Here is a 23,779-nt window from a genome sequence, read left to right on the forward strand (position 1 = left end):
TTATTGTGTGAGTGTGATTTTATTTAGCTTCTGCCAATGATCAAAAAGCCACAAGCCACTTTTCTAACAAATAAATGCTTAAACAAAGTATGATGGCCTGCTGTTCTTCTTGCGTGCGTGTGATTTAGACAATTCTATGGTTCATCCATGATTGATTTCATTGGATGTCCTTGTGTTGTATGTGTATAATAGCTCCATGAGTTTGTCTATGCATTAAAGTCAGCCAACCGCTAGAGGCGCTCCAAAGGTGTGCGTTAGCATCCTGCTACATCCGGTTTTTATCATTACTTGTGTGTTGACAATGTGGCAGATTCGACATACATTTGTTAGTTAAACTAAAATAAAATAAAACGCAAAATTTTAACGATAGACATGAGGTGGATTAAAAGTATTCTGTTTTTGAGATAATATGTTGCTAGAGATTATGGATAAACCAGCGGCAGGTAAGCACTGACGCTAGCTATGGATATCAAGACGCTATAGCTAAGTTCGAATATGTTTGTCATAGCCTCATAGTCCAAAATCCCATAATAAACAACACACAGGCATGGACGGTTTCAAGAGTTGTCTAACATTTTCAGGGAATCTTAGAGGCAGGATTAATAAACATAAAACCACATGTTGAACCACAGTACCACATTAATAAGTTAACTTTACCTCTTTCTCTTTCTTCAGATGGGAATGTGTTTATGTGTAGGCTCTGCAACTTGTTTTCTCCCAGTCATTCTCAGCTCCTGACCCACTGCTCTCAGGTGCATCAACAGCAGGGGCTCCCACATGACTTTATAATAGCACTGCAGCCACTCGATCCACAGCTTGTACAAAATCACACTGGTCAGTAAGCTGCCATGATTTAACACATGGTCTGTGAACCCTGCAAAGCTCGCAAAATTGTTTATCTCACAGAGCCTGGACCTAAACGAAAGCGTGGAAGGCCAAAAGGTTCAACAAATAAAAGACACAAAGCTGAGTCTCCCAGTTACACAGAAGAAGTCAGTGCTGTAACAGAAGGGGAGAAGGAAGACAGAGACCAAGGTAGAGTAATGAAATGTGTAACAATAACAACAGCAATAGCAACATGTTTTATGTTATTGGTCATTTATCTTTCTTGTTTTTACCTTTTTAGTTTCAGTTCAAAATGAAGAGGAGGCATCAGGGTTGGAATGTAAAGAGTGTCACCGCAGTTTCAGAAACAAACGACAAATCCTCAAACATATTTGCCTTAAAGATGTCGAGGAGGATGAGGAGGAAGAAAAAAATTACACTAGTAAGAAATCTATAGAAATAAATATGTTATCGTCATGTCATCCATACACAGGCTTTAAAGGTGCATAATGCAACTTTTTATGTGGAAAAAAAGTTGATATACAATGCACCTTACATATTGCACCTTTAATGCGTTGTTTATTTGACTCCAATATATTTACAATGTTTTTTTTTTAAGATAACTTTGAACCTCGTAAAACTACTAAAAGAAGTCGACCAGCGTTTGAAGACCAAATTTCCCAATCAAAAGAAAAAAATGTGCCAACAGCAAGCAAAAAATCTGTGATCAAGGTTTTTTTGGCAGAAGATGCCACAGTACCAGGTTTGACATTAAATTTTAGCATTTATGTTTTGAACATATGCAGGACTTTACGATGTCTTAACTATGCCCAACAGATGCTTGTAAAATGGTCTCTGTAGAGGAGGAAAACCCCACAGAAGAAGTGTCCCCACCTGCGCAAGATGCACCACAGGTACCACGGGACTAAACAAAAGCAACAACATTTGAAATCTGTCATTAAAAATTGTTTACTCTTTTGTGTGTAGAGTCAACCACAAGTGACAGCCACAAGTGACGATGCTGGCACCTCTAAAAATTCAAAAATGGAGATGGGGCCAAGGTGATCATACATACCATACCCTGCAAAAATGTACATAGGTGTTCAAAGTATTTTGTCCTTGGTGGTCATACATTCATTGTTTTTAATGAACAGTTCAGATCCAACTACAGAAACCACCAAAGGTTTTCAGGAATATTCCTTTACACAAGACACTATGAGGTACAGTATTATGATTCCAACATCACCATATTTACTGATGCGTTTAGATACATTGTCTAATGTGGCACTTTTGCTTTTTTCAGTCCATTTCAGAGTCAATTTAAAGTGTTTACGTGTGAGTTCTGCAATAAAATATTTAAATTCAAACATTCACTGGTTGCTCACTTAAGGACACACACCAAAGAGAAACCCTTTAAATGTCCTCATTGTGATTACGCCTCGGCTATAAAAGGTAGGCAAAAAAAAAATACTCTTTTGATTCTGTTGTGTGTTTGAAACACAATATTAGCTAAAACATGTCATATTGTTTGTGATGTCTTGTAGCAAACCTCAATGTTCATTTGAGGAAACATACTGGAGACAAGTTTCATTGCAAGCACTGTTCCTTTACTTGCATTAGCTCTGGACATCTAAAGGTATTTTATCCTTTGCCTCATTACTTTTTTATAACTTTAAGGTTCACTGTTTTAACTTTGTTTGGACTTTTATTTGATAAAGGTTCACATTGAGCGAGTTCATTTCAAAGTAAAGCAACATTGCAGTTTCTGCAAGAGCAAGTACTCAGACGTGAAGAACTTACTCAAACACATGGAGAAATGTCACAATTTAAAAGATACTGATGTAAATAAAATCTATCAACAACTAAGGTGATATAGTTTATAGAGATGTATTTTACAAATACCTGTTACTACTTGTCAGACCTAATTATTTTTTCTGCTTGTAGGTTAAAGACTCGTCAGGGGTTTAGGCAGCTTTTATTTCACTGTCCTACATGCAAGAGATGTTTCAAAAGCTGTAAAGACCGAGACCGCCACCTTCTGGTCCATGACCCTCAGCCGCCGTTTGGGTGCATGCTCTGTGAATATGCTGCTCCAAAACTAAGTATTCTCACTGCTCATGTCAGAAAGCACTGTTTCCTCTACATGTGTTGTTTATGCAAAAGTGTGTTTGTGAGCTGTCACAGACTGAAGACTCACCTGACAACGTCTCACCCAGAACTAGACCAAGAGCAAGCGTTCAGTGATTGTATTAGCAGTAGCTACCAGCTTATTCAGCCGGGTGGAGGCATATGGGCTCAAGATTCAGAGAAACTAATTGATCTGACAGGCAGAGATGAGAACCTCAGGGAGGAGGTAACCGGCAATGATAACACCCCAGAGGAACTGCAAGAGAAGTCAATTAGTGAACAGGTGGTAGAGCAAAATCAGCCTGAAGATCTGGAAATGGGACCTTTGTTGCAAAATACAAACATTAATTTAGACCCCGAAGCATCATTACAAAGCAACCCAATTGAGCTTCATCAAGAGCTGGTAAAGTCATCTATTTCTGAAACTCAAAATAAAGACTTGACAAAGGATTGTACAAATCTAGCTGAACATACAAAAGAGCAAAAGGAGCTTTCAGTTTGTGACAAGACAGAAGAAAACACAGTGTCTCATTATGACACGCCTGACACCACAAATACATATGTATCAACTACGACTTCACAAGAACAATCGCTATTTCCAGTGGACAGTGATAAAACTCCACAGTCAAAAGAGGTACAGAAACATCTTTATACTTAATACTCATACTTTCATAGTACATAATAATTAACATTTATTGCTTTGTATCATATATATATTCTGTCTATAGGAATTGAAGGTCTCTGCTGAAAATGCATTTCTTCAAGTGCTGTCATCTATTCAGAAAACTCAGCTAAGTGTTGAGACATTCCAGCAACTAAGAAAAGTGTATGGGGAGTTAGAATGCCAATACTGTGGTAAGTTGAATTCAATATAATCTTTTCAGACATCTAGTGCACTATTAAATTAAATGTTTTCTTTCACCAGGGAAACTTTTTGCTTACAAGGTTCACTATAATAATCATGTGCGCACACACACCAAGGAGCACCTCCAGCACTGTTCACAGTGCAAATTTTCATCAATCACCAAAAGCTCTTTGAATCGCCACATGATTCAGAAACACAGTGACCTGTTGCTGTCTTGTCCTAATGGGGATTGTGAATACACCACACCTGACAAATATAAACTACAAATACATGTGAGAAGATTTCATGAAGAGGTAAGTTTTTTTTAATTCCATACATATTGTTAAAAAGTAAGGTTAGAACTTACTTTGAACGACCCATAATTACATATAGATTACATTGGAAAATAAATAAAGAAGCTTCACTTAGTATATGTACCGGTGCATTTTCCTCTTAACAGGGAACTAATTTCACAATATTCATTTTTAGACAAAAACTGTGCCCTGCACTGTCTGTAACAACAACTATCCCGAGCACCGTCTCAAGCAGCACATGAGAAAAATTCACCCAGGTAAATTTCTTTGGAAGCCTAATATAATACTGAGTTACAGTTTTAAAAAATGCACACGCTATAGCTCGGTATTTTTTATGTGTAATTTACAGACACAGTCTCAGCAGAGGGGAAAGGGCGGATGGAGAAACAAGCAGAAAAGTGCCCTTACTGTGACTCCTACTTCCTGAAAAACAGCAGTGACTTTCAGCAGCACATTTGGGCTCATGAAGGTACTCTATTTCTGTCCTTCAACAAACACCATGTTTACAAACATTAACAATGGTCCTGCATGGGCAATAAATCTGTTAAAATATATAATCGACGCAAGTACTGGCCTTGAGGACATCTGTTGTCTCGCTGCACCCAGTATTTGATTAGCACTTGGCTAAATGTGATGATCACTTTACCTTGAAGTGGGCTTTAAAGTGAGGCAACTCTCTCATATATTCATACCATCTGTTGGTAAATGTAAATACTGTCCTGTAGGACTGGACCAAAATAATCAGTTTCTTCCCTCAATTGATTGACCTTGCTTTAATTACTTTTTATTGACAATAATAAAAAATGGCTTTATGGAACACGACTGAAACAATACTAAAAATGTAAGGCTATTTCCACTCCCTCATATTTTAACAAAAATGTTTCCAAAAAAAAATTCGAACTTCACTCCAAACCACAGGACTGACTGTAGGTCAATTAAGCCCTTAGTCAATCTGTAAATGATTCATGATTTGATTTAAATTTAAAAAAATGCACAGCTCTACTGTCCTGTATATCTTAATATAGTTGGGTCAGTGTTGAATAATGACAAACAGATGATCATGCATCAGTACTAGACTCAAGGGATATTTTTATATTGAAAATAAATGTTGTAAATATCTTTTCAGGTATAAAGCCCTTCACCTGTAATATGTGCGACTATGCTGGCTGCAGGAAAAGTAACTTGAAGCTTCACATGAACCGACACAAAACTGAGAAAATTCACCTGTGTGAACTGTGTGGTAAAAAGTTTAAATCTGAAGTGTCTCTGAAAAGCCACACTCTGGGTCACACTAATGAAGGTATTTACCTATACATTTGTCAAATGTATTCAGTGTCAACGCCGCAGGTATTTAATTGGATGAACATGTTTCTGACCAGGAAAGAGATATAAATGTTCTGAGTGTGACTTTGCTTCTGCTTTAAAACCATCTCTCACAAGACACATGGAACAACATGCCAGAGGAAGACAAGTCAGACCCCTTTTTTAGTCTTTTTTATACTGTTAATGAATATTTATCTAAGGCGAGCTTATCTTTCTGTATATAGGCTTTCCAGTGTCCTCATTGCTTCTACTCCTGCAATAAAGTCGGTCCTCTTAAGCGACACTATAAGAAGAAACATCCAGATGAGAAATATCCAGAGGCAGAAGAGGAGGACTCTAGCCCAGAAGCACAGGAAACACCAGGTATTTTATTGAAAATATAAACTTAATACAAAATGCTATGATAGGTTAAAGGAATAGGCCACCGTTTTTACATACTAAAATATGTTCTTACCTCACTTTAGTCGAGTTAATATATCCCCGTCTGGTCTTTGTCCGTGCGCTCTGTCACGCAAACGGAGCACATACGCAGCCTCTCCCACATGTCACATAGCTCCAAAAAAGCTCACGATAGAAGCTACCAAGCTCTTCCACGTGTTCCCTATTTAAATAAAGTTACGTGAAGTGTTTTCATGCGAAGTATATTTACACAGAAATGTAACGTGTCGATTTTATAAGCAGATAAAAAGGGGGACTATATTGTAAGGCGTAATGATACGAGGAGTAAAACGTCCGCGCAGTAACTCCCAAAGGTTATTGACGGAAGTGAGCGGGGGAAGTCTTTAGGAGTTACTGCGCGGACGTTTTGCTCCTCGTATCATTACGCCTCACAATATAGTCCCCCTTTTTATTTGCTTATAAAATCGACATGCTACATTTCTGTGTAAATATACTTCGCATGAAAACACTTCACGTAACTTTATTTAAATAGGGAACACGTGGAAGAGCTTGGTAGCTTCTATCGTGAGCTTTTTCGGAGCTATGTGACATGTGGGAGAGGCTGCGTATGTGCTCCGTTTGCCTGGCAGAGCGCACGGACAAAGACCAGACGGGGATATATTAACACGTCTAAAGTGAGGTAAGAACATATCTTAGTATGTAAAAACGGTGGCCTATTCCTTTAACAACATGCTTATTTAATCCATAGGAATAGCCACTATTTTAACAGACCTTAGATTAGAGAATATGAATAGGCTTGGTCCTTGAAAGCGAAGCCTTTTAATTAAGTCGTTCACGTACTGAGAGCCTGGGTTTGTAGATTTTTTGCAAATATTTGACCCCTAATCCTCAGAACATCTTCACTTTTCTCCATTTGTCCGTGTGTAGTTCTGAAATGCCCAGTCTGTGATTCTGTTCATGGAAGTAAGAGGGAGTTAAACCGCCACCTGAAGAACAATCATAGTTTGAATGTACTGCAGATATCTTTTGAGGTAACTATATATTTTTACCTATAGCTATAATTTCAGGAGTACGGAATAAAACTAACAGCTCTAATCCATTTTGTCATGGCCTTATCTAGGAAACTGAACCTGTTGAGACACAGTTTGTACCAGTGGATGATGAGATGCAGCTAACAGAAGTGCCAGTAGAAAGTTTACAAGACAGCGGTACTGAAACCATCATGTGCAAAAATGTAAAATACTGTTTTACAATGAAGTTGTATTATTAATGATTGTTTTGTGTTTGTAGAGGCTGTTAACATTCTGCAGCAGATCACAGAATTTAACTCAGAGGCGCACAACGTTGTTACTCCAATGGTGGCCATGGCTCCCGGCACTGTCACTGTTATGGAGCAGGTAAACAACAGTAATACACTGTTGAGCAAAAACAACACATCCTGGATTTGCTGACTCTTGGAATGTACAGAGTGTCCTGGTTATTTTTTTCTTCTTCCCTGACTTCCCAGCCTAGCATGTTTAAAACTAAACCCATTTGGCATCCTGTCTGAGTCAGCTAACGTAATTATTAGTATTAGTATTTATTTAGTCCTTTTCCGTTCACACAGCATTCATACACACATACTGGAGGTCAAACTGATACATTATGAGCCTAACTGTATATAACAATACAGCACTGTTGTGTGAACTCACAGATTGCAGATGAACAGGAAATCGGTGCTGACCAATTGATGGTTGTGAATGCGGATGAAGACCTTGGAGCGGACCAGGTGATGGTGGTGGAGGAGGCTGAAGGTCTTGAGGGACTGACTGTCCTCACTCAGGGAGATAGCACACACCACTACATTGTGTATGTCCAGGAGGAGACTGTGGAAATTTAACTAAAACAAACTACCCGGACCTCTGCTTTAAAATAAACAAAATGTCAATACATAAATAAAACCTATATTTTTAATAAAATACTTTGGACAAATGAATCCTCTGTGCAGTTATTACTACTTGTTTACGACTTTGTAAATACATGTTTCAGCTAAATGTTACTTGTGTTTTATTTTGTTTATTTGGTAAAATCCTATTCCATGCAGCCATAAACAAGAATAACAATTTATTGCTATTTTAGCATAACTGTAATGGACTATTTATGGTTTAACCTCTTAACTCCTGCATTAACTAAGTAAATCATCTCTAGTTCAGCTTTTCCCAAATCTAAAAGGTTACAGCCTATAGGCCAGAGTAACGCCTCATTTGAAAGCTAAGACCTACAAAGCTCTACTACACATAAAAACAAAATCTGGCAAAAATGCCACAAAAAAGCAATGAAAACATGATAAAAATTCGACAAAAACAACTAAAACGTGATAATTAAGACAAGGAAGAAACTTAGATTAGTTTTGCAGGTCATAGCTTTTAAATGAGACATTACTCTGGCCTATAGTCTGTGACCTTTTAGATTTGGGAACTAGACTACAGAAAATGTGCTTGGTTAACATGGGGGTTAAGAGGTTTAACCATAGACAGTCCATTACAGTTAGGATAAAACAGCAATAAATTGTTATCCTCCAGCCAGGTGTTTCTGACCACCAGCCTGGCTCCACATCATGGAGATGGGGCCCCGAGCGCCAGCACGAACTAACAGCTCACTGCTCCTACAGCCAGGTTGTCCAGCGACAATGAGGCTGGGTCAAATGCAGAGAACAAATTTCTCTACAGAGATTTCTCTACAGAGATTAATATAGTCTTCTATAGTCTGCTTCTCAAGTTTTTGAGATATTTATTTTTGGGTAAAACTAGAGAAAATGTGCTCGGTGAAGGTGGGGGTTAAGGGGTTAAACGTTTCACTGTTTTTCCACATCATTTCCCAGCGCGTGAGTTTCGTTCTTGTAACACCAGGAGGCGGTAGTGAGCCTTGTAGTTTTCACCCTGGAGACGAAGAAGAGTTGGTGGGAAATTTGACAGAGGGCAGAAATCGCCTAATGCACATTTTTTTTAAGTCTCGGGTTTGTACCTTTATTAAAACCTGTGATGGATCGTTATGTTTTGGTCGTATCTTTCTGCCAGAGCGACGACACCCTGCATGAAAGTAAGTGTCTGTAACAATTTAAAGTTACCGCGCCTCGGAGCTAACTCAAGCTAACTTTGGCAATAACTATTCATTCCTAGTGGTTCATTTGGGTATGTCTAAAGTAAACAGTGTGTAAATTAATAGATGAAGAACATTACTTACTTGTCCAGATAAATGCTTGCCGTCCATACCAGTGGCTGTGTTGACATTGCATTGGATGTTACTGTTTTAATTACAGGTCTTGCACAAGTACAACACATTTATGACAAACTAGTGGACCTTTCAAGTTGTGAGCCTTTGGAAGAGAGCCCCTTGTTTCCAGGTAAGAACTACTAACCATTTCTCCTTTCTTTCTTAATAACTCAAAATGTGTGCTCTACATTTTTTCGTATTTTCCTTTTGCTTAGCTTGTTCTCTCAGTGGAAACCCCGCCGCTCAAAAATGGTTCTTTGCTGTTGAGGCAAGTCAAGGAATTACACAGGTCAGTTGTTTTATGATGCTAAATGACCATTTACAGAGCACGTGCTGGTAGTTATATTCTATGGTTGACTTGTAACACAGAGTCTATATTTTAGATTGATGTGAAATTACTGTATATGTCAGTAATATACAGTAGTATATGAAACAATCGATTAATGGACAACTAATCGATTATTGAACTATTTTAGTAATCGATGAATCGTTTTCTAGTAAACACAGTCTTAGATAGAGCAAAAATGACATGATTTCTTTGGGGGGGGGGATGGAAACCTATGTATGTAGTGTTTTATACATTGAAAATTTCATAAATGTCTCTCTGTGTCTCATCCAATTAGAAATCAGAATTGGCACTAAGAGCCTTAGAAAGTTTACTCCTTAAATGCACTCATTCGGCTAATACAGTTTAAGAACATCAGGCTCCATTGGTCCAGACTCAAATTAAGCAAGGTGTTTCTGGATTAGGGCTGAACGATATGGACAAAATTTCATATCTCGATATTCATGCCAGATATCTCGATACGATATAATTATGGGATGGTGAAAAAAAGAGAACAAATCTGAATCTTGCTTTTTTCGATTTGAATCGATATTGATATTGAGATATGAACATTCAAAAGAATGTTCATATCTCAATATCAATATCGTTGCTTGTTCGATATGTTCATATCCCGATATGGATAGAAGATCTTTATTTGTATAGCGCCTTTCACAGACATATAGTCACAAAGCGCTTTGAGACAATTGTACATTCACTCGACACTCGGTGGTGGTAAGCTACGTTTTTAGCTTCAGTTTCCCCTGGGGGAGACTGACAGAAGCGCCTGTCGCGACTGCACACGTCTGCGCCAACGGACCCTCTGACCACCACCATACATTCACTCACACACACAATTCATCCTGGCCTATTGTACATGTTTTTAGTGGTAGGGGAAACCGGAGTACCCGGAGGAGACCTACACATACACGGGGAGAACATGCAAACTCCACACAGAAATGCCCCGTCCAGGTGGGAATTGAACCCTGGACCTTCTAGCTGTGAAGCGAGAGCGCTAACTGCTGCGCTATCATGCCGCCAAAGATACAATAATGATATATCTTTCAGTCCTATTCTGGATGTGGATGCTTTGTGTGTGCGCTGCAAACACGCACATGGTTTGGGGTTGCTCTAAGCTGTCAACATTTTGGTTAAACATCTTTTCAACATGATCAAAAGCTTTACACAGACCTATTGATTTGAATCCTCTCACAGCAGTTCTTGGAGTAATAGATTACAAGGTAGTGAATAGACAGTCACATCGAAAGGTTATACTTTTTACTTGTCTGCTTGCGCGACGGTTAATTTGAATAAACTGGAAGCAAGCAGAGCCCCCACACATGTGAACTGGTTTAGGGATGTAATGATGTACTTGGATCTAGAAAAGATAAGGTATTCTTTGCAGTGGCGGGAAGATACATTTTGGATGGTATGGTCATTTTATCTAATGGGGCGAGTAATGGAGCAGATACAAAACGCAGTGTTATTTCTAATTTATCTGCAACAGTATTTTCAACTTTGTCTTAAATATTACTTTAAACAAAAACTTTATGTTATACTTAAATGTCCACCTATATGCTTTGGGTTTTGTTTTTTGTATCAGTATACATAAGTAATAATATACTTTGTTGCTTATTTGAATTTTAATGTCCGGCACATGTAGGGCATTGTGTTCATTCTCAAAATGTGGGAGCTTTGCTTGTCATTTTCAAGTATTTTTTCCGAATGTGATTAATATATATATATAATATAATAAAGACAGTGTTTAAAAAAATAATAAAGTGTTTAAATTTATGTCCTCAAGCGGCGCCACTTTAGCTTTATGTGATAAAAAAAAAAAAAGTCACCATTCAGCCAAGCGATTAATCGATTACCAAAATAATCGTTAGTTGCAGCCCAAATATCAAACATACAGTGCTGTAATCCAGTGATTATGTTTGTGTAGTTCTGCAGCTCTGAATGGCAGGAGCTTAGTGCGTGCGGTCAGAGGACTGACAGTGAAGGGGACCTGCCCACTGCTGTAGAGCTGTGCATCAGCTGTTTGTGTGACCAGGAGGTGCTGGATCAAAAGGTTGATGATTCAACACTGACAGAGTGAGTCTCTTACCCAACTCTATATAATCACTGACTTAACGCTGATCATTAAATAAGTCTCGTAGTCTCTTCTTGATGAAAAGTTAATTAATAATTAATTTGGCACAAGAGGTTCTTTCTGAGCTGCGCTTGTCTTTGAACAGGCTCTTGGATGAGGCTGCTGAAGGCCTGCATTTATTATCAGACAAGCTCCCACCTCCAGGTAAAAAACATGCTCCTCAAAAATGTGGTCTGACTGCTGAACTAATTACAGTGTGTGAAGAATTACTACGCAAGTTAGTTTTTTTTTGCATATTGTTCAAGTGTGTAAAACTGGAAGGCTGTTGGATTGAAGCGTCCCAGGTGACGGCCATCCGTGTAATCAGAGGAAGTGTGGCCAAAGCAGGTCCACGCTCTGAATCAGATGTGCAGAATTATTATGCAGTTTCTTTCTCTCACACAAAATGGTAAAGAGATCTGTCAGGCACTGATGAGTCAAAAATTGTTGAATGCTTGTCAGGGGATGCTCTGCTCTTTCTTGATATGTCTGTTAAAATGTTTATTTATTTACTTGAATTAAGACAGTGCACATTAATCAACACGTCAGCAGAAAGCCTCAATGTAAATGTACCAGAATTAGCAAGACCGTATCGAAGACCGATCGAAATCTAAAATATTATACTTGCTTACAATGTTACAGTAATGATTATGGCAATGGCAATGGCAACTTTATTTATAATGCACTTTAAAACAACTGAGTTGACCAAAGTGCTACAAACATAACATAACATCAAACATAACATAAAATACAATACAAAAGGTGCATCGAATACAAATGAATAAAATCTGGTAAAATGTCAAAAACTCAAGCTGTGTTAAAAGCCAAAGTGAACAAGTGCGTTTTAAGAACAGATTTAAAAACAGGCACAGAAGAAGCCTGTCTTATGTGTAAGGGCAACTCGTTCCATAATTTTGGTGCAGCCACCGCAAAAGCCCGATCCCCTCTGAGCTTTCGTTCGGTCTTTGGGACGCTGAGGAGGAGCTGATCAGCCGACCTGAGAGACCGCGAAGGCTTGTACGGGTGTAAGAGCTCAGAGAGGTACAGCGGGGCGACACAATGAAGACATTTAAAAACAAATAGAAGCAGTTTAAAATGGATCCTAAAGTGCACAGGCAGCCAGTGAAGTGAGGATAAAATGGGGGTGATGTGGTCAAATTTTCGTGTGCCAGTTAAAAGACGCGCCGCTGCATTTTGCACGAGCTGCAGTCGAGAGACACAGGACTGACTCACCCCAAAAAAAAGAGAGTTACAGTAATCCAGCCGAGTGGCCACAAAGGCGTGGATTACCGTCTCAAAGTGCTGTCGTGCCAAAAGGTGCTTGACTTTAGCGAGCTGCCTCAAATGAAAGAAGCTCGACCTCACAACTGAGCGGATCTGACTCTCCAGTTTAAAACATGGATCCATTTTAAAACCCAGGTTGACCATTTCCCCTTTACAATAAACATTCAGGTTTTCCAAGTCAACAGGATTAAAATTGGAACTTGGTCCAAACACCATGACTTCCGTTTTAGAGTGCAAAAAGTTCAGGGCCATCCAGGCTTTGACATCATTTAGACAGGTTTGAAGCAAACTTAAAGAGAAGCCATCGTTTTTCTTGAGCGGTACATAAATTTGGCAGTCATCTGCATAACAGTGAAAGGACATACCATGTTTCCTGAGGATTGAGCCCAGGGGCAACAGGTACAGTGAAAAAAGAACAGGGCCTAAAATAGACCCTTGTGGCACAGCGTAATGCAGAGGGGCATGTGTCGACTCGTGATCCGCTAGACGGACACTGAAAGTTCTGTCCTTGAGGTAGGACCTGAACCAGTTTAGCGCAACACCCTTTAAGCCAACCCAGTTTTCCAGACGTGAACATAAAATGTCATGGTCCACAGTATCAAAGGCCGCCGTGAGATCAAGTAATACAAGGACCACACAGTCACCAGAGTCACACGTTAAAAGAATATCATTAAAAACCCTTAAAAGCGCAGATTCTGTGCTGTGCATTGACTTGAAGCCGGATTGGAAAACCTCAAACAGATTGTTTTCATTTAGGTATGCAGAGATCTGCCCATATACAATTTTTTCTAAGACCTTTGATAAAAAGGGTAGCTTGGAAATAGGTCTGAAATTGGAAAGAACATTTGCGTCCAGTCCAGACTTTTTAAGTAGTGGCTGCACAACTGCATGTTTAAAATTTGTAGGAACCACTCCAGATGCCAAGCTGCTATTTATGATGGACAGAACAGTTGACCCAACAGTAGAGAAAACCTCTTTAAAAAGGCGAGGAGGAATAGCATCATGGGGTGAACCCGAGGGCTTAAGCCGAACAACCAGCTCCTGTAGATGAGAGAGGGAGACAGGCTCAAACTGGTGGAAGACAGCAGAGCAGGTGGGAGGGCCTGAAGGGTCCAATGTGGGCAGAGAAATCTGGGCCCTGGCTAGAGAGACCTTGTCAATAAAAAAGTGTAAAAAACGTTCACAAACTTCAGGGGAGACCTCAAAACAGGGAGCCTGGGGAGCATTAAGAATTGTTTCAATTGACTTGAATAACACACGGGGTTTGTGACAATTTGAGAGAATAATATCAGCAAAATGCTTACGTTTGGATTCTTTAACTGTGGACTGATAAAGACTCCAACAATCTCTCAAAATTTGAAGAGACACATGCAGATTGTCCTATTATTATGATTATGTAAAGGCTTTCCATCCAGAATGTTTAATGTTTTCCTAAAGAGAGACTGGATTCATGTTTGGGACCATGTGGTAAGAGTACGTTATATGACTGAAGATCATAAGACTCTGCTGTTGTCAGAGATGGTCTTATATGCTTAAGGTTTGACAAACTGAATTTAATTATATGTACAATTTTCTTAATATGCTGCTTGAAGTCTAGATTTGAATCAAAGAGCACTCCTAAATACTTAAATTGTTTAACTACATCTAATCTCTCGCCGCTAACGATCACAGATGGTTGTTCATCCCCTGCTGGCTGACGAGAAAAAAATATGCACAGTTTTTTTCTGTATTCAGATGAAGGCAAGAGCTTTGGAGCCAATGGGACACTGGTACCATGGCTGGTACCAAAAATATGGGAATAGCTGAGCTGAAATATTTAGAGGTGGTCAGGAATGATAGACAGATCTTTGAAAGGGTTTATGGACTGATGAGATCTTGAGACCTTGTTGGCTCTTGGCAATAAAACTTAATGGTTCTGTGGTCTCATCCCAATATTTTAGAAATTTCAAGATGGGTGCCTCCCTCTGACAAGCTTTCAACAGTTCTTCAGTGTCTGACAGATGTTTTTTCTTTACTATTTTTTTTTTGTGCTATTTTCTTTACTATTTTGGCTTTTTAAGTTGTATAATAATTCTGCACACCTGATTCAGGGCGTGGACTTGCTTTTCCTCTCATCACCCGGGACGCTTCAATCCTACAGCTTTTCAGTTTTATGCAGATTGGAGTTTGAAAAAGTGAAGAAACTCACTTGCATAATAATAATGCATGCATGGTGAAGACACAAGTTTTGCCTTTAAGCGATTATTAATAACAAATGTCATTCAAATTGAACAACATGCATTTAAATTTAAAGAGCAAAGTGTGTTTTGTTGTTTTTAGGAAAAGCCCTGCTTGATGTGTTGATGCTCTGCTCTACTGATCAGCCGCCCTCTGCAAAAGAGCTGCTGCCTTTGCTGGGAGCCCTCAAACACATGAGCAGTTGGCACAATGCTCAAATCACTGTAGTGACGCAGCACTTCAGTGTGTAAGTACTTGCAAAAACTATGTTTAGTTTAATAGAGCTGTTGTGCAGTTGCCCCTCTGTACCTCTAGGGGGAGTTCTTTGAATAAGCTTTATCTAACTATCTTTTAATAATTACCTCTTATAAGGAAGAAATTGTAACAACCATCAGAAATTGATGTTTAACGACCTTGTTCTGACCATTTTATAGCACATCCACGTTTCCCCAGAAACAACATTTTAGGAAAAACGTTCCCAGCACTAGATGTTGCTTTGTTTGTTACAGGTGGCAGAAAGTGGCCTCTTTCCTGAGCGCTGGCCTGGAGGAGCCCGCTGCGCTCGACAGATGTGTCGACCACAGGGAAATGTGGAGAGGAGGGCTGGTTATTAGAGAGAAAAAGGTATTTGTTTTTAAACAACATGCGAGAAATATTGTGGACTTTCTGTGTGCTGTTATTTCTGTATAACTCCCTCAGAAAGTCCAATATAACATATGCGCATCGTAGAAGACTGAGCGGTGGTTATTCAAAAATTGTTATAAACAACATGACTGTGTATTTGTTGCATTGGGCTACAAACAGAAGAGAGATAAAAGCAGATTCAAAGTAAAGTTTATTTGTGTTTTTTTCCCTGCGTGCCGTGGACTCACCACCCCTGTTTGATGAAGCTATTTGCCAATAATGAAAAGGTTGAGACATTTGCAAATCTACATGCTTTATGATTGCTTTGAGGAAGATTGTACGTGCAAATTAGTTTCCTGTGCATTTAATCAAGGCTATGTGTTGGTTGGAAATGCTCGTCTGGGTGAGAGAATCTGTACGAAGGAGCTTGTTATTCTTTAGGGCACAGAAAAAGCACTCTGTCCTTTTCATTTCACCGTCTCTCTTGGCCTGTGTATTTATTATGGAGAGGGTTTTCTGGAGGCGAAGACTCAAAAAGAACACTGTGTTTTCCTTTAGACAATGAAGCACTAATCTTTTGTGACCCTTTTTGTGTTTTAGCGGCCTATATGAAAAAATATGTATTCCGTGCACACAAAGTCCAAAGGGTACATTTCTGGCCGTGCTCTTTTAAATGAAGTATTTTTTTACCTCCGCGGGGGATTAGGAGTTATCCTGCTGCTGAATGGAGATGGTGGATTCACTGGAGGTCACTGAGGGGCCATGGGAACTTCTCCCGGCTGCTGTCATTGCCCTTCACTGCAAAGGCTGGCCCTCACTCAACCCCGTGGCTTTGTCAGGCACAGAGGGGAGGCGGAGTTGGCAAGAATTTGATATCCAGTATGGACAGAATATGAGTGTTAATTTTTTTTTGTATTTCTTTGTTAAAATTATGTGTATTTGAAGACTTTATTAACTCTGATACATCAAAATACCCATCTCTGTGGGCTTATAGACTGTAGTGATGACTAATGGTTCCAGGTGAATAAAGTCGTTTGTGAGCAAAACGGCTAATGCTACAACAGTTAGCTCATACAGTGCTAACTAGGGCTGGGACAAAATATCGGATCGGATTTACCTTTTCAAGTATCGCAATACTTTCAATACTTGTGTTTGAAGGCATTTTTATCCTGCACTCCTTTGTTTTCCAGTAACAGCACTTTGTTACATTTTGTGTTCATTAACTTTTGGATCTTAAAGGGGCTAGATGCAAGTTCGCCATTTTAGGCTCACTACTGCCACCTCAGGTCATACGTGTAACTAAACCTTCTATATTAAGCTCGTGCATGACGGCAATTCGGACCCGAAGTAACACGTTTTTGAGTGACAGTGCAGGATTTTAAAGGCAGTTGTGGTGAACAGGTCTGGGCTCATTCTACACATTAGGACATTGTTGGAACATGTAGGTTGAGGAAAATACATAATTTTAACATTTTTAAACTCTGTATAGTCCCTTTAACACTTCGGTAGCTGTCAAATGGCATTGGGTTTATAAACTTTTGACACGACTGACACTCATTTAAAGGTTAACATATTACAAATCATAATTACTTATTGTATCACAATATCAGATCGGCTCCTGAGTATCGTGATACGTATCGGATCTTGACAAAAGTGGATCGTCTCAGCCCTAATGCTAACGTTATTAGAAAGCCAGTTATAATTGAAAAAAATGCAACGTTATGTTGAAAGCTGTGACGAAAACGTTCACTTCACTGATGCAGTGGTTTTGTTACAGTTTTAACATTTGCTGAGCTTCACCACTGGGGGGCGCCATTACTGTCTTCATCTCGCATCCGAACTCGAAGCAGTCTGCTACTCTCCGAGTTTACAAGTTGTAATTACCAGTTCGAGCGGCGTTCCAAGGCATTTTCCCAAGTGGGAGGTGGGAAAGATATCAGTTACCAGTTGCCTGGAACGCACCATAAGTGAGTTTGGCTTTCCCCAAAGTGTCCAGAGCAGGCTTATGCTGCGTTCCAGGCAACTAGTAACTGATATCTTTCCCACTTGAAAATTACGATTTACAACCTCAGAGCGTTCCAGGTGAATAAAGCTGCATGTAAACAAAACGGCTAATGCTATAACTGTTAGCTCATACAATGCTACCGTTACTAGAAAGTTTACCAAACCAGATATAATTGAAAAAAATGCAACATAACGTTTTGTTGAAAGCTGTGCCCAACAGTAACGTTCACTTCACTCATGCAGTGATTTTGTTACAGTTGTAACAGTAGCTGCGCTCCACCACTGGGGGGCGCCATTACTGTCTTCATCTTGTATCCGAACTTGTAGCAGTCTGGAGGTTAGCAGATTACCAGTTCGAGCAGTGTTTTTCCAAGTGGGAGGTGGGAAAGATATCGGTAACCAGTTGCCAGGAACGCACCATAAGTGAGTTTGGCTTCCCCAAAGTGTTCAGCGCAGGCTTATGTTACGTTCCAGGCAACTAGTAACTGGTATCTTTCGCACTTGAAAATATGGCTGGGCTTTAGAACCAGCTCCTTTTATTTAGAATGGGTCAAAAATAATGCATTTTCTCCAGTTAGGCTTTAACCAAATCTAAAAACATCTTGATGCCTATAGGCCGGGGTAATGCCTCATTTAAAAGCGAAGACCTGCATAACTGATCCTAACTTTTTTGTCACGTTGTCGCCACGTTTTTGTCACGTTTTTCTCTCTTTTATTGTGGCTTTTATGTTACTTTTTCATCACTCTTCTTTAGTCGTGTTTTTGTCGCTTTTTTTCCATTGTGTTATTGCTGCTTTTCCGGCATGTTTTTGTCGCCACTTTTTTTTGTTGGTTTTCATCCATGTTTTTGTCTCTATTTTGACACTTTTTCCAAGAAGCTTTTAGATCTGGATAAGGCCAAACTGGAGAAAATGCGCTCGGTTCAGGTGAGGGTTAAGAGACAAACACGTGAGATGATAAGCTGTCTCAATTTCCTATTAGGCTTCAGCAGCTTATAGCGATGCTACGCCCATTATTTTCACAGTCTTTGTCAGGGATCCATGTTAAGATCTTGAGCTTAAGTTTGGTCAAGATAAGCGAGCTGGAGGATTACCCTACTATGTTTTGGGTTAATGGGTGAAACAAGTGCCTTTTAGAGCCACCCAGAAAGAGTCATCACTTTAATTTGTCATGCTTAGAAATATGGCTATTTCTATATTGGCAAGTCAATAAGTTTCTGCTTGTGAACAGAACAAATATCTCTGTATCTAACATAAATTCACAGATTCATTTGACTGGTTACATATTACCACAAGGCATTTCCACTTTTCTCTTTCCGTTGTGCTGAAGCTTCATTCAAGTGACCTTTTCCAAGTCACTGTCTTCAGAAATTAGTGGGTTTGGGCCGTCAGTAAAAGCTTCACAGTTGGAAAGCGTTGAACAAAAGAGAATGCTCAAAGGAACTGTAAAATCACAACCATTATCGCTTAACTGTTAGTGCAGTTATAATAATAATAATAATGAATCATAATGATGATAATAATGCATCAGTCTTGTAAAGCGCTTTTCCAGAAGTGCTTAATGCATTCACTCCACACTCGATTTAAAGCGTTTCACATGAAGCTTTTCGAGATAATTGTTATCAAAGTCGTTGCAATTCGTTTTGTAAAACTGTTGCAATACAGTGCAAGTGTCCCACTTTCCCTACCTCACATTCTTAACTTTTTCTTTACATTTAAGTTTGTTTCAGAGCTGCGTTTTGATGGTTTTTCGTTGCGCTTCCCTTTAAATCCCGTTCCAAGATCCAGACTCCTCACCCCTGCGGAGAACAAACTAAACGCTGAGGTGAGTCTCCTTAACGCGCCCAACTTTGACATTGTCGATGATTTTTATGCCTGGCACACAGTTTTACCTTCACACTTATATATGATTATGATATAACTGGGTCATGTTCAAATGCATTGGTAAAAACTGTGTCTCTAGGCCCTAATGCACGGATACAAGATTGGACTATAGATTTGACTATCTTCTTTAACATATTCTGTTGATTTTACATTACATTTAGCTTAAAGGAATTTGTAAGTCCAGAATATCCAGTTGTTTTGATTTATTGGACTTGTAATTAATAAACCTGGCTGTTTTAGTTGTTTGATCTGAAATGAAGCAAGTATTGTGGCTGGATTAGACTCATTACAGGAAACGGTGAGAGCAAAGAGGCTTTTTTTTTTATAACATTTGTGGGCAATTTTGTTCTGTAATGAGTTTTCTGATGTAGATTTATTGCAAATACAATAACACTCTCAGGAGTTGCTGTTCTCATATGGCGGTTATGAATTATACACATGCATTGCACATACACACTGGCGCTCTTACACACTAATGGCAATAGGACACACAACGGAAAGGATCATTTTCAGTTTTCTTCACAGTCAGAAAATCATTAACTCCTCGGGCGCCACAGGACGTCTGCAGTGCGCACACTAATTGTGTTGTTAGTCTAAAACAAGTGCAAATTGGGATGGTAAATTCATACTTGTAAGTGATGATAATGAAATGGACTGAAAATGTTTAATGAGTTTCTATTACAGCGGTTCTCAACTGGTGGGTTTTGAAAGTTTCTTGTGGGTCGTGAGCTTTCCCCAGGGTGCATTTCTTTGAATGTTTTTCCACTGATAAATTGCAGAATCTGTTAAAACATCTGGTATTATCTGCTCAGTTTATGCTAAGTCATTAATCTGTGGGCAAATACAGTGTTTTTTACATGGTGTATAAATCAGAATTACTTACTTGAGTTGCAGCTTGTCATCTTGAAGTGAGTGTGGGTCCAGCGCTATGCCCCCGAGAACCACTGCTTTAAAGTAGAAAAAGAAGAAGAAGATCTTTATTTATATAGCGCCTTTCACAGACATGGTCACAAAGCGCTTTACATGAGACAATTGTACATTCACTCCGTATTCGGTGGTGGTAAACTACGTTTGTAGCTTCAGTTTCCCCTGACACAAAGTAGGTCTGAAACAACTAATCGATTAACTGACAAATAACAAATTATTGAAATAGTTGACAACTATTTTGGTAATCTCTTAATCGTTTTCTAGTACACAGACTCGAATAGAGCAAGAATGACATGACAATTATGTATTTTTGATGAAAACCTACTTTGTTTCTTAAGCTAGGGTATGTAGTGTTTTGTACATTTTAAATTTCATAAATATCTGTCTGTGACTCATCCAATCAGAAGCAGAATTAGCACAAAGAGTCTCCCACAAACGTTCACTTTAAAGGAACAGGCCACCGTTTTTACATACTGAGATATGTTCTTACCTGAGCGTAGACGAGTTGATGCGTACCTGTCTGGTCTTTGTGTGTGCGCTCAGTCACGCAAAACGACCAAAGATGTTGTCAGCATTTGGCCTCTCCCAGTATATTCCTATAGCTCCAAAGTGAAGTTGGAGGCGACCACGCTCTTCCACGGGCACGCACAAAGACCAGACAGATACGTATGAACTTGTCTAAGCTCAGGTAAGAACATATCTTAGTGTGAAAAAATGGTGGCCTGTTCCTTTATGTTTACTCCATAAATATGTCCTCAAGTGGTACTACTTTAGCTTTATGTGGTAGAAAAAATTATAAATAACATTTTCATGCACCTTTCACAGCCAAGTGATTAATCGATTAATCTTAAAAATAATCGGTAGCTTAATCGATTGTCAAAATAATCGTTAGTTGCAGCCCTACTCTAAACCATTATAAACCATTGTTAATGTCTGGTTTTGAACGATTGCAATCGTAAATGAGACTGAATGTAGGACCGGATGGAAGTTTGCAAATGCAATAAGCTTCAGTAATGTCAAAAGACCCAGTGTTGCATTAATTTTTCACCAAGATCCTGTATAGGTGATGGTAGAGTGTGACCACAGTGCAAAGCCTCCTCCAGCACATGCTAGCGATGCTCAATGGGGCTAAGATCTATGTGTCTTTCACAATGTGAGCCGATGAATCTTGGCATTGTCATCTTGGAATATGCCTGTGCCATCAGGGAAGAAGAAATCCACTGATGAAATAACCTGATCAGGATGGTCATGTCGTCAGCTGATCTCACTCTTTGGGCACATGTTCTGTTAAGTTGCTGAACCAACCCCTGACCAACTGCAGAGACCCCAGGTGGTCATTTCATTTTGGTGAGGCAGTGTATTTAGCCATAATCTGGTGCAGTACATCGCTCTCTATAAGCTTGATCTACACAATTCATTGCAATCAAATTTAAATAGTAACTAACAAATTACAAAGACAGCATTTTATTAACCTGTAAAAGTAAGTAAAAAAAACACATATAAAACTTGTTCTCTCTGCAGGCCAAATTTCTCAGTGTTCTCAAGTGCTTTTGATTCTTGTATTAAGTGTTACATATTTCAGATTTCTATCACGCAAGTGTTCTGAAGAAACATGTGCACTGTGAACTGAAGCTTTATTTGAAAACAAATTGCAAAATAATATTATTTGCCAAACTTTCAGAACATTCACAATTAGTTTTCTTTTTCCAAAATGGTGCACCCCTAATTTGAGGCTAACATGCCCCATAGATAAAGGTTATACTGGGCATCAAAGCCGTACAGTGTGACTTTGAGTGACTGGGCGTGTCTTTGTTCTTCCCATACGGCTATGAGGATAAACAATAAGAACAACAGACATCATGACGAAAACTTCATATTTTGGTTTCCGCTGGGATAACCATGCCATTTGCGCACACAGTAGGCAGTGAATAATATGCCCACACAATACAGATGCTTCAATTCCTGCTGTTTGGGGAGAAAACTTTTGGTTACAGAAATTCTTCGCCCCCATCTTTCAACAGTGAACCTTAAGAATGCCACTAAGTTGGTTTCCTCTCATTAGCGCGCCGCTACACACAGTTGCAAATATTTGAATGGTTTCTCTCAGCCTGTTGGCGAACTTTTCTGCAGCTGTAATTGAGGCCCTGCACATCATTAAAAAATATTCACTTTGTCTCATTTCACAAGCTGCAATATATTTGTGTTTTGCTATTATTTTGAATTAATAAATCATAAAGGAAGATTTTTATTTTATGCAAGAATGTCTCATTTCAGCGATTTCTCGGTTTGTCTTAAATGTTAAATAAGTAGAGCAACAACACCCGGGCTGCTTGTGTTTATGACTCCAAGCATTATACTGTAGATTAGGCCCAAGGCATTAATAAAATATTTGGTGTATTTAATCATTGCAGTCACATTTGTATCTTATTTACTGCTTTCAACAATCTTAAGCTTGTTCAGTAAGACGTCTCTCCGCTGCAATTAAGCACTTTCTTGTCTTAAAATTGTCTGAATGCATTAGGGAGGATGTTTTGGGAGAAAGTCTGTTTGGGGTCAGTTATATAATGATATTTTGAAAGCACACACACAGATGTTATACAAGTTTTTGAAGACTTAAATCTGAAGGACGCTGTCTTCTCCGTTTGTGTCCGCAGGTTTTCCATTACTACGCTCCTGCGCTGGAGTTTCTACAGTTGGTGACTTTGTCGGATCTGCCCAACTTTATAATGTCCTCGACCACATTTGAATTGTATCCTTTCGGTTTCCTACAGCTGGGATATTTTCAATGCCAGTCAGAAAATTGGTGTTTGGTGGTTCTTTTATTAAGACGGTAAGCATTTGCTGTAACTTGACAGTTTTTTTTAAATTTTTTATTTATTTATTTAAGATGGGATTGTGCATATTAATTAACACAAGTCCTCAAAGTCCACATGTAAATATGCTAGAGTGTAGAGCCACAATGGCTAATTTTAATCTGTCGTCCCAGGGCAGGTTTCTGTTCACAGATAGGGAAGGCCACAAAACAACAAGCACAACAGACGAGAACAAAAGACAACAGACATTAACAAAAGACAACAGACATGAACAAAAGACAATAGACGAGAACAAAAGACAACAGACATGAAGAAAAGACAACAGACATGAAGAAAAGACAACAGACATGAAGAAAAGACAACAGACCTGAAGAAAAGACAACAGATATGAAATGGTTAGTATAAAGCAAACATTTTAAACACGACGACACAGACAAATAAAATATAACAAATAAGAGATTTTAAACACTATTGGTAAACAGCATACATG

General features: G+C 39.0%; 2 protein-coding genes across 3 annotated transcripts in view; both read left to right on the top strand.

Annotated features, from left to right (window-relative positions):
- The first annotated feature begins 288 nt into the window (after positions 1-288).
- zfat (zinc finger and AT hook domain containing) lies at positions 289-7,800 on the top strand. The gene is made up of 23 exons (XM_079561725.1): positions 289-443; positions 676-834; positions 907-1,035; positions 1,127-1,267; positions 1,445-1,588; positions 1,663-1,739; positions 1,813-1,886; positions 1,980-2,045; positions 2,129-2,277; positions 2,370-2,461; positions 2,544-2,692; positions 2,770-3,586; positions 3,681-3,807; positions 3,878-4,110; positions 4,286-4,367; positions 4,460-4,579; positions 5,237-5,410; positions 5,490-5,581; positions 5,658-5,796; positions 6,760-6,863; positions 6,953-7,040; positions 7,123-7,229; positions 7,526-7,800. Exons 1-23 carry the CDS (start codon positions 410-412, stop codon positions 7,709-7,711), a joined length of 3,483 nt encoding a protein of 1,160 aa, XP_079417851.1. The 5' UTR covers positions 289-409; the 3' UTR covers positions 7,712-7,800.
- Positions 7,801-8,761: 961 nt separating this feature from the next.
- The window catches only part of mtbp (MDM2 binding protein), a 29,179-nt gene continuing 14,161 nt past the window's right edge, over positions 8,762-23,779 (top strand). For both annotated transcript variants that reach the window (XM_079562198.1, XM_079562199.1), the window contains exons 1-9: positions 8,762-8,910; positions 9,131-9,214; positions 9,300-9,373; positions 11,352-11,500; positions 11,644-11,702; positions 15,141-15,285; positions 15,548-15,662; positions 19,386-19,490; positions 23,131-23,225. In XM_079562198.1, coding sequence (XP_079418324.1) covers positions 8,853-8,910; positions 9,131-9,214; positions 9,300-9,373; positions 11,352-11,500; positions 11,644-11,702; positions 15,141-15,285; positions 15,548-15,662; positions 19,386-19,490; positions 23,131-23,225 — 884 coding nt within the window. In that variant the 5' untranslated portion in view covers positions 8,762-8,852. The remainder of the gene's footprint in view (positions 8,911-9,130; positions 9,215-9,299; positions 9,374-11,351; positions 11,501-11,643; positions 11,703-15,140; positions 15,286-15,547; positions 15,663-19,385; positions 19,491-23,130; positions 23,226-23,779) is intronic.

This window comes from Gobius niger (genome assembly GCF_951799975.1).
Source record: "Gobius niger genome assembly, chromosome: 8".
Taxonomy (NCBI): Eukaryota; Metazoa; Chordata; class Actinopteri; order Gobiiformes; family Gobiidae; genus Gobius; species Gobius niger.